The sequence below is a fragment of the Octodon degus genome, unplaced genomic scaffold (assembly GCF_000260255.1).
Source record: "Octodon degus isolate 3935 unplaced genomic scaffold, OctDeg1.0 scaffold00107, whole genome shotgun sequence".
Taxonomy (NCBI): domain Eukaryota; kingdom Metazoa; phylum Chordata; class Mammalia; order Rodentia; family Octodontidae; genus Octodon; species Octodon degus.
In genome coordinates this window covers 852,711-864,511 of record NW_004524683.1, presented here as the reverse complement: position 1 = coordinate 864,511, position 11,801 = coordinate 852,711, and the positions used below count along the sequence as shown (strand labels likewise).

Below are 11,801 nucleotides of genomic sequence, written 5' to 3'. Positions count from 1 at the left end.
GAGTCTCCATACTGATTTCCATAACATCTAGATATTATTTTGTCATTTAAAATTCTTATGCAGCCATAAAGAACCTTTTGGGTTTGGCTCAGAAATTGTAGATAGTAACTTCTTGTATTAGATATTGCTTGACCAGATAAAGAGATTTCTGTGTGTGTTGACCAGGTGAAGTCCTGGGGATTCTGTCTCATTAGTATCTTTTGAGGTTGTCTCTTCTCTTCATTTTTCCCCTCCAGTTCCTTACCTTAACTCTTATTGTGTCTTGCCTTAATTTTTCTCTCAATCTCTTCACTGGTTTGCTTTCTTTGAGTAATGCCTTTTACCACACCACTTGAGTACCTCACCCTTCTTGCTGAGATGCAGACCTGCTCATGTCACACCCCCATTTAATACCCTTGAATATTTTTCACTTGTCAGTATAACATGTAGTTGCCATCTGACCCCTGTTCATTCTTCTGCTCCATTTTCCTTTTGCCCCCACCTTGCTTCCTGACCTCTTCGCTTTAGTAGACAGCTGACAGGCTCTGCATGTGTGCTATTTCTGCCAGGAATACTTTAGCTCCTCACTTTTACTTATCTTCAAGCATTGGATGTAGTGTACAGATATCTATGTGCTTGTGTAGGATCCCACGTAACATTTCTGTCACGGCATTTATTGTTTTCTACTTGAGCTTTAGAATTGTGTGCTTCTTTACCACAAATCACACTGGGCAGTTCGAGGATATGGGCTGCGCCTAGTGCAGGACGTGGTGCAGATGAGATGCTTTCTGCAAGAGGATCGTGATCAAAGTTAACTTTGGAAGTGCAGGTGCTGGGCACATAGATCTTGACATCTAAGCTTTGAATTGCTCATTAATTTCTTGGTAGTTAACAGTATCTTTACTAAACTCCCTTGTGATGCAGTTTGCTCTAGAGTGATTGTATTGTTAGAGGAGTCAAAGGGAATAAAAATACATTTCTTTTCAGTGCCCAGAATGGAAATGTGTTTTTTAGAATCAGATAATTTATTATAGAGTTTCTACATATATTTAAAACCTCCAATCCCACTTACTAAATGTGCTTTCTATCATCACCACAAAAGCTGGCTGAATTGCAAGTCATGTAATTTTGCTTTTAAGGAATTTTTATTTTATAATTTGCAAGGAAAAAATATGATGTTCTCTTGTAATCCCCGCCTAGTCTCACACAAGCTGGGTGCCCCGCAGCTCAGTTCTAGCACAAACTGTGTTAACACAGAATGGAGGAGTTGAGGCCTCAGCCCTTTACCAGTCTGCCCTCCCTTCAGCCAGACCACCACACTGCTGGCTGGCGTGTAAATCCCAAGTGTCCAGGGATACCTGCCCCTCAGTTTGATGGCTTTCTAGAATAACTTTGAAAACTCAGGAAATAATATGATTGTACAGATAGCTTTCTTGAGAAAGATACATATCAGGAACAGTCAAATAAGAACAGAGGGCTAGGTCTGGGAGGGCCCCTCTGCGGAGCGTTCATGCCTGTCTCCCGTGGAGGAAGGAAGGGTAGTTTATTTGCTATCATCCCTTCTGCACATCAAGGTGTTTCCCAGCAAGGCAGCCCTTCTGTGAGCAAAGTTTTTATTGGATTTCATTATGTAGGCATGCTCAGTAAATCACTGGCCACATAATTAAACTCAGTCTCCAGCCTTACTCTTATTCTTATGTTCCAACTAGCTCAGAAATCTAAAGCTAGTTTGCACATGGCTGTTTATCTGTTGATCTGGAAGACAACTGTGACTTAGCACCTTACTTATGTAACAAAGATCCTCATCACTGAGGAGATTCTGAGGGTTTCCCAAGTGCCATGACATGAAGCCAGGACAGAGACCAGCCAAATTTTGTATTATACAGCGTAGGTATTAGTGTAGTTAAACTTAAAAAAAAAAATTAATTAGAATTATTTGCTTAAGATGGAAACTGTCATCATCTATCTTTTTGTTGTGAAACGAGTGTCTACATGTTATTCTCTCTCTAAATATGGACAAAGATATTTTCAATGAAGACTATAATTACTACCTCACATTTTATAATTCCTTCTTTTGTGTTTAGGTATTCCCAGTTCCAAGAAGAATACAGTTTAGATGAAATAATGACATCTCGAAATATTTTTGATTATTTGACTGTCTTACAATGTTGGTAAGAAAAATATATTTTAATATTTAACAGATGGATGCAAATGCTCCCCTATCTGCCTCTCCCTCTGTGGTTAAACCTTGGGCTCTTATCTGGGAGTAACTTTTATTCACCTCCTACACTGCGGCGAGTTACTTCACTGCGGCACCCTTACTACCTATTCTTACTTAAAGACAAACTTTCTGCTTCCTTGAAAACTACTTCCTTCCTCTTTCCAGACTTCTAACTACTTTGGTTGCTTCAATTGTATTTATTAAAATACAATTTTAATAGATTAGGAGGCCAGTGGAGTCCAAAGATTTTTTCCACTGAGCATTTTGTAGATGTGTCCAGTATAGGAAACTAGACCCCTCTGTAACTATAGGCAAGGGTAAAATTAAAACAAGGAAAAAATTATAGTTTTAATGATAATAATTTGTTATATCTTGTGAATTGACTGACAGTGTCTGTGTCCTAGAAGATTGGATGAGTGCCTTGTAGCTCCTGACTGTGTCCAGTTGTACCCTTGGCTGGAGAAGCTGGCTGGGATGCAGGCAGATGCAGGCAGATGAGTCCCATCAGGTTTTATCTATGGCAATCTCAATATCTTTCCACTGAGAATGTCCTGCTGAGCTTACAGAGGGATCTTGTATCTACAATCTTCCTTCACAACTTGCTGTAAGAGAAAGGTCTATTTTAAAGAGCTCTCGGGAGTTTTAACCGTGGACTTTCTAGTGGTCTTTATTCTCTTCTTTCTCAGTTTCCCAAAGGATTTCAGGACTGAGATAAATGGGATATAGCAAAATTGGAGCTACATGGGCTTGTAACAGAATCTTTATTGTATTGGGATGGGAAATAACCTTTGGACTCTTCTAAAAGTTACCAGAAAGTTGCCTTTGCATCTGCAGAGGCAAATCCAGGATTCTTGGTAATGAGGACGTCAGGAGAGATGCTAGAGAACGAGCAGCGACTGACAGTGTCAAAGGTCCCATTAGGGGTTCAGTCTTCGGTGGAAAGCATGTGTGATTTTTAACTGTGGATATCGCAGAGAAGACAGTGCTCCCATCAGCAAGCACAGTCAACCTGTCTTCTCTTGCCCTACTCTTGAGATCCTAGGAGTGCGGTAGTTCTGGATTTAATTATTTCTGCCTTATCTTAGTCCCAGTTCTGATGGTGCTGCAGCAGCAGTTCTGGCCAGTGAAGAATTTGTACGGAAGAATGGCCTGGAATCCAAAGCTGTGGAGATTTTGGCACAAGAGCTGATAACTGATTTCCCAAGCACATTTGAGGAAAATAGCATTATTAAAATGGTATGTCTGAGATTCTATTTTATTAATCAGACTGAAGATGTGGTATTTAAAATTTCAAGGTGAAGTTTTGTTGATATCTGCTCTGGAAGTTATTTACTTGCAAAAAATTGACCTAGAAATTATATAACCATCCTTAAGGGGAAACACGGTGAGAATAGATGTTTCTTATGATGAGGATATAAGTAGATAGCTTTATTGACTGGATGTGCAGTTTGTTTTACATGAGTTGATAGAATATACCCAGAACTCCAGTCTTACATAATTAAGTGAAAGACAAGCCTGTTTCCAGGAGATTTATCTTTTCTTTCTGTGGTGAGGTCTCATTGTGCCGCCAGACTGGCTTTGAACTCCTGGACTCAAGTTTTCCTCCTGCTTAACACTTAGCACTTCAAAAGCTTGATTAGAGAGGGATTCAAGGTGGCTTATTAGAGGCATCCAGAATCTTCCTGCTTCTCCATAAACCAAATTCAAAGCAATTAGAGCATATCTGCTTATTGAGGTGAGTAATCATGGGGCTGTGCTGACATTTAGTAGAGGACAGAGACTCAGGGAAACCCAGAGACTTTGGAGAGTGGAAAAGAGGGTAAATCAGAGCTCCCAGCACCAGTCTTTTTTAAGTACAGTAAAGGGAGTGGTAGAGGTGAAAGAGGGTGTTTTAATTACTTTTCCTGTTGCTGAGGGGGCCTGCCCATTAGCTTAGTTGTTTAAGTGTCTCTTCATTGCAAATGCAATCAGGTGCAGGATACTGCGTGTTTGATCCCCACCTCCATCTGCATTACCAGACCCATCCTTAAGGCAGACTGAGCCCAAAAAAAATTAAAAAAAAAAAAAAATCCTTCCTGTTGCTGAGATAAAATATCGGACATCAAAGTTAAAGGAGGAAAGGCTTATTTGGCTCACAGTTTGTAGAAGTCTCTGTACATAGATGGCTGGCTTCAAGGCAGGGTGGCACTCAGCAGAGGGGAATCTCAGGCGAAATCATCCATGGTAAACAAGCAGGACACAGTGAAGTAGCAAGCAGCAGCAGCAGCAGCAGCAGCAGCAGCAGCAGCAGCAGCAGCAGCAGCAGCAGCAGCAGCAACAGCAACAACAAGCCTGTCTCTCCCTTTTTATCCCATCCAGCCTTTTGGGTGGTGTCATCCATACCCACGGTGGTTCTTCCCATAATCTACACCCAGAACTATGCTAACCAATTAGTGGGATTAATACCATCATCACACACTGTAGGATCCAGCCACCTCTGAAAAGCCCCACCTATGACTGCGTGCAGCTTTGGGGGACATCTAGACACAAGCCATAGCAGAGGGAGAGTCACAGTGAGCAGCACTGGCACAGGGTTCAACACTGCAGAAATGTACTCTGGACAGACAAGAGACCTGGTATTTGCAGGTGGACTGGTCCCAGGGTTTTCTACACTGAACTTGCCAGCGTATTCTCATAGTGCTATCACTGGGTGCACAGAAGGGACTTACTCTATGAGCTTACTTCTGTGGGAGTCAGAGAGCCCAGCATTTTCTGCCTCTCAGATCCTGCAGTAAGATCACTGCACTGGCTTAGCGGACTGCAGCCTCCAGAGTCACCCTGGCTTTGGGGAGAGACTTTGGTTCACATGCACTGAGATTCTGTGCTGTGCGTGTTGTGCAGGGGAACGGGGTGGGCAGAGTCACTGTGCGTGATTGTGTGCAGGACCATGTCTGGGAGCATGAGAATCACTGAAGACAACAGTCGTTGAGAACTGTCACCATCTCCCCAGCACAGATTTGTGAGCCCCTAGCCTGTCTCCAGCTTCAGAGGCATGTGGGCCACAGTGCAAAGCCTGCATTACTCCAGACCTCCCAGTGAGTAGCACAAAAGCTGGAGAATCTCTGGGGATTTCGGCAACCCATGCCAGCTGTCTGACACTGCAGTAGCAGCATCTGCCCTACCTGAGTGTGCAGACCACACAGCTCTGGAAGCAGCCCTAAGCTGGGGAGCTCTGCCTCCTTCCTCGCTGGTTCACATGCAAAGCAGCTGAGACATCCAGTGGACTCCAGCCATAAATCGTGCCACTAGGGACCTGCCAGGCACCACCAGGGAGGAGGAAGAGAGCAAGTAAACCCAGACTTTGCTGCCCAAAGGGTGTGGGGTCTAAGAAGCCAGGGAGAGAAGCTTTGCCTGGCATAAGTCGGGAATATCTGCTCTGGCCTGCTAGCTTGAGCTCATCAGCGGAGAGGACATTTTTATTTTTATTACTACTTTGTTGTTGTTCTGGTTTGATATTTGTTTTCTTTCTCTTTTTATTTTTCTTTATCTTATTTATTTATTTAGAGTGAGGGGCTTTTTAAGTCATTCAGGCTGGCCTGGAGCTTACTGTGTGGCCCAGGCTGGCTTTGAATTTATGGCAATCCAGCTTCAGCTTCCTGAGTGCTGTGGTTATGGGTGTGTACTACCATACCTGGTGTTCTTTTTAATATTTATATTTTTCTGTTCTTTTTTTATTTTTGCCCTTTTCTACTTTTTTTCTGCTTTTCTCTTCTCTCTTTTTACTTTAGCTCTTTTCCCGCTTTTAAAAAAATCATTCATTTATTTGGTACAGGGTCTTGCTACACAACTTGGACTCATAATGCTCTTCCTGTCTCAGCTTCCCCAGAGCTGGGATTACAAGCATGCATCCCCATTCCCTGTTTTGGTGGCCAGCAAAGCACACTTGGGGTTTCAGGCTAGCACAGCTTGCAGTACCAAGGATTGAACCTGGGTCCTTGTACTTGCCAGGAAGGTGCTGAGACTGCTGAGCTATTTCCCCAGCCCTCCCTTTTAAAAATTAATTTTATTTTTTAGCACTGGGGATTGAACTCAGGCCCTTGCGCTTGACAGGGGAGCACTTATTTCACTGAGCCATCTCCCCGGCCCCTGTGTTTGAGTTTTTATTTGATTTTTACCTAACATTTAAAATTTTCCCCTTTTTATTCTTCTTTCTTTGTAGTGCTGGGGACCAAGCCCAGCACTTCAAGCTGAGTTGGTGCTTAGCTGCACTCCCAGCCCAGCTGAACTGGAGTTCCCCGTGTTCTAGCTGTGACCTAATTCCACCTGGACCTTGGTGGACACTTCACCTTAATGAAGGTGGGAGGCTAATCTAGTTGATGACCCATCCCAAAGCAAGCATAACTAGAGATACTTAAAGTTTCACTCCTGGAAATCACTCCCATAGCAACTGCAGAGAGAAATAGCACAACTATTGTGAACATCATACCTGTGAGGGATCTTAGCATCCTTTGTCCCCAGACCCTATCCGATCACATGATGCTTCTAAGACTGGAGATGAGTGCCACGAGGGGGAGCTATGACTTCATTCCTTGTCTTTCCCCATGAACCAAATGGAGCTACACCAATGACTGAATACAGGATAAGAACTCCCAGCCCATGACCATGATTGGAACAGCCAGTAGCAGAATTGCATTCAGTTATCAGAGCTGATATCAGCAAAGTCTAAGGAAACGCCAGTATCTGGTAGGGCCTTGCAGTCCCATTATAGGGGTAACCATAGAGGGTGTACCCTACATGCTCTTTCTGTTCCACACCTATCTGAACCACCAAATGGACCCCTATCTTGCAAGACTGCAGGGCACATCATCAAGGGAAGACATTCCTATCCCAACAGATCCCCAAATAATATCCTCGAAATAGAATAGGAAAAAACAAGGCAATGTGAAACCTCCTAAAGTTCACAACTCTGGTAGCAGTCAAGCACAGAAAATATATGAGTGCTAAACCAGATCTAGAGAAAATGCTCAACATTTTTTACAGAAACAACCAATTGGACACATTGGAACACAGAGGAAGTTACTGAGGTCAGTGGATAAACAGCAACAATGAACATCAAGAATAAGAAAAATGATATATCAACAGATAAAGAAGGCAATCATAGCTTCCAGAAAGGTGGTTTTTTTTTTTTTTGTTTGTTTTTTTGTTTTTTGTTTGGTATTGTTTTGTTTTTTAGCAGAACTGGGGACTGAACTCAGGCCCTTGTGCTTGCCAGAGAAGCACTTACTCCACTGAGCCATCTCCCCATCCCAAGAAGGCAATCATAGTAAATAAGTAATATATCTCAATAATATCTCTGAATGTTGACAGCCTCAACTCCCCTAATAAAAGGCATAGACTGGCAGTCTAGATCAAAAAGCAGAATCCAGCAGTGTCTTGTATTCAAGAAACTCATCTAGGTGCCAGGGAGATAGTTCAAGGGCATAATCGCTGACCTGGCAAGTGCAAGGTCTTGAATTTGATCCCTGGTATAAAAAAAAAAAAAAAGAGAAAGAAAGAAACAGGAAAAAGAAACATCTAATCAAAAAAGATATTCATAGACTAAAACTTAAAGGAGAGAAAACAACATAATATACATTATTTTCAGCAGCACATGGTACTTTTTAAAAAATAGATCACACACTAATCCACAAAGCCTGCTTAAGTAAATATAAAAGAGTTGAAATCATCCCATGTGTACTATCCAATCACTGTGCAATGAAAGTAGAAATCAGTGACTGAAGAAATTTCAGAACAGGCAAAAGCTCCTCAAAAATTAATAACATATTCCTAAAGAACCAGTGTATCACAGAAAACATCAAAGAAGAAATTAAGAAATTTCTAGCACTTAATGACAATGCCTGTACAACTCAGTGAAGTTTCTGGGACACTATGAAAGCAGTTCTAAGGGGAAAATTTACTGCAATTAGTGCTTATATTAGTAAAACAGAGCAAGCCCAAATAACTGATCTTATAAGAAATCTTAAGATACTTGAGAAACAACAAATTAGCCCCACACCAAAATTAAACAGTGAAATTATGAAGATGAGAGTTTAAACAAAAGAAATTGAGAATGAAAAATTTTAAAGTTCAATAAATCAAAGAACTGTTACTTTGAAAGACTAAATAAAATAGAAAAGTCTTTAGCAAGACTAAGAGAGAAAAGACCTCAATGCAATTAGAAATGAAAAAGGTGAAATCACAACAGACACTGTCAAAATCCAGAGATAGTAACTACTTTGAAAAATTATAAGGCTCAAGTCAATAACTTCTGAGAATAACCCACTAAAATTATAGACTGCTAGACAGTGTTAGATTGTTTAGCTGAATTCAAACACCTATAGTATTTAGATGCCAATAGAATATTCACCTCTGACAGGACAAAAAAAAAGAGAGAAATAAAAGGATGCAAAGGAAAGATCACTTTGTATTTATATATACAAAATAGTAAAGATAAATATACAGTTGCTTTCACTTAATTCAGTGAGAAGAAAGAGGTGTACTAATAGTGTTTGGACAGGACATTTTGTCTGCTTCTTGTACTATGGGTAACCACTAAGAAGATAACAATGTACGATGTATTGATTATCGAAACTGTCCTATTAATCAGCTTTGAAACTGTCTCATTCATATTTATTTCTCAATTAAAAAGAATAAATTAAAATAAAAAGAGCAAATTCATCTAGATTGAAAGAGACAGAAATCCAACTCAGACATGCTTAAACATATGAAGGGGCTCATTGGCTTATGTCATTGAAAACTCCAAGTAGAGACGCAGCCAGATCAAGATGCCTGAAATTTGCCATCGGGCGCTGGAGTCTCACCTATTTTTCGTAATGCTTATTTATTTTTATTAGTATATACTTGACACATATAATGCTTTCATCTCCCTTATGGAGTATGTATACCTATTTAATGGATCTTCCTTGTCTTATTCATCCCACCCCTTCCCTGGCCCTCTTTCCATTTCTAGATTCCCCTTCCCATTTGAAAGACATCTTTCCTACTGTCAAATTTATGTTGTTTTAAAATGTGTACTTTAGGCCTCCCATATAAGAGAACTCATGTAATATTTATGCTTATTTTTTTGCATTTATTTAACTTGACTTTATGGTCTCGGGGTGCATCTACTTTTCTAACAATAAAGCAGGGCCAGGGAGATGGCTCAGTAGAATAAGTGCTTGCCTGGCAAGTGCAAGGGCCTGAGTTCAATCCCTGGTTCCACCAAAAAAGAAAAAGAAAAAAGAAAAATTATATTCCAACAAATTAACAATTTTAGTGGTGGACAGATTCCTAAATACATACAAATTACCAAAATTAACCCAAGAAGATATAATATTGGGTTGCATAACAATCCAATAATAAGCAATGGAATTGGCACAGTAATAAAGAATCTTCCAACAAAGAAAAGTCCAGAACTTGATAGATTCACTGCTAAATTCTACAAAGCCCTTAAGGATGTACACCAATACTCCTCAAGTTCTTCAAAGAAAGTGAAAGGAATAGAGTGCTCCCAAATGTGATTATAGAAGCCATTATCCCCCTGTTCCCCAAATCTATATAATGACCCAACTAAAAAAGAGAAGTGTAGGCCAGTCTCTTTATTTATTTATTTATTTATTTATTTATTTTTTGGGGAATCAGGGATTGAACTCAGGCCCTTTTGCTTGCCAGGGAAGTGCTTATTCCACTGAGCCATCTCCCCGGCCCAAATACTTTTTTTTTTGGTACCAGGGATCAAACTCAGGACCTTGCATTTGCCAGGCGAGCACTTACTCAACTGAGCTATTTCCCTCGTCCTGGCCAGTCTCTTTAATGAACATAAATGCAAAAGTCCTCAACAAGACATTAGCAAATAGAATGTGATGCATTATAAAAAGATGACTCATCATGATTAAGTTTCATCCCAGAGATTCAAGGATGGTTCAACATATATAAGTCATTAAATGTAATACATTACTTAAACAGGAGCAAAGTAGAAAACACCTCTTTGTGATAAAAGTCCTAAAGAAAATGGTATAGAAGGACAATACCTGAATGTGATAAAAGCTATTTGTGACAAACCAATAATGAGAAACTAAAAATATTTTCCTAAAACCAGGAACAAGACAAGGATTCCACTACTGCCGCTTCTATTCAACACAGTACTCACGATGTTTGTTAGAGCAATTTGGCAAGAGAAAGAAATAAAAGGAGTACATATAGGAAAGGAAGAACTCAAATTATCATTATTTGCAGATATAATACTAGACATGGAAGAGCCAAAGAATTCCACCAGAAAATGCTTAGAATTAATAACCAGCTTCAGAAAAGTATGATACAAGATCAACACATGAAAATCATTAGTATTTGTGTACACCAACACTGAAAGGACTGAGAGGGAAATTATGAAAACTATACCATAACAATTGGTTCAAGAAAAATGAGGCATCTAGGAATTAACCAAGGAAGTAAAAGACCTTACAGAAAAAAACTTCATTACTCTGAAGAAGGAGACTGAGGAGGACATCAGTGAATGGAAAGGTCCCTTGTTCCTAGATGGGCAAAACCAATATTGTCAAAATGGCCATAATTCCAAAACTGAGAACTGGGTGTTGTGCATACCTGTAATCCCAGCACTTGGAAGGCTGAGGCACTGGAAGATAATTGCTAGATCTAGGCTAGCCTGTCTGCACTATGTAGAGAGTCCAGGCCCACCTAAACTACATTGTGAGACCCTGGTTCAAAAATTATATCAAATTAAACCAAAACAAAACAGTTGTACAGATTCAATGCAGTCCCAATCAGAATATCAGCAGCATGCTTCACAAATCTAGAGAAACAATCCTAAAATTCATATGGAACCAGAAGAGACCCAAAATAGCAAAAGTAATTTTGCACAATAAGAGCAAAGCAGGAGGCATAGCCATACCTGCCATGAAGTTATACTACAAAGCAATAAATATGGTATGGTACTGGGACAAAAGCAACACAGAGATAAATGGAACAGAATTGAGAATACAGAAACCTCCCCAAACATACTAAACAATTTAATCTTTGACAGAGGGGCCAAAATTACATGTGGAGGAAAGATAACCTATTCATCAAATGGCATTGGGAAACTGGTTATCTGTAGAAAAACAAAGCTGGATCCTTATCCCTCACCATGTACTAAATTAAAGTAAAATACATTAAGGATCTAAACATTAAAACAAATATTAAATCTTCAGAAAGTTAAAACACTTTAAGACTTAGGTATAGGAATTTTTTTTTTCTAAACAGTACTTCAATTGCACAAGAAATAGCAACATGAATCAACAAATGGAATTATGCCAGACTGAAGAGCTTCTGTACAGCTAAAGGATCAATCAGCGGAGTGAAAAGACAGCCTACAAAATGAGAACAAAAAATTGTTAGCTACTCCTCAGACACAGGACTCAGATCTAGAACATACAAGAACAAAAACAAACCAAACTAAACCACCTAAAATTAAAGACCTAGTCAAGCAATGGGTTAGAGGAATAAATAGACACCTTTACAGAGGAAAAAACCAAAATGGTCAACAAGTGTATGACAAATATTTAACATCTCTGGCCATAAGAGAAAT

The 11,801-nt window shown here is 39.9% G+C and overlaps 1 protein-coding gene across 1 annotated transcript in view; it reads left to right on the top strand.

Moving 5' to 3' along the window:
- Scp2 (sterol carrier protein 2) overlaps positions 1-11,801 on the top strand; it is a 126,384-nt gene that overhangs the window by 51,857 nt on the left and 62,726 nt on the right. Inside the window, exons 8-9 of the mRNA XM_004639220.3 lie at positions 2,064-2,150; positions 3,286-3,436. Of these exons, the coding sequence (XP_004639277.3) occupies positions 2,064-2,150; positions 3,286-3,436 (238 nt within the window). The remainder of the gene's footprint in view (positions 1-2,063; positions 2,151-3,285; positions 3,437-11,801) is intronic.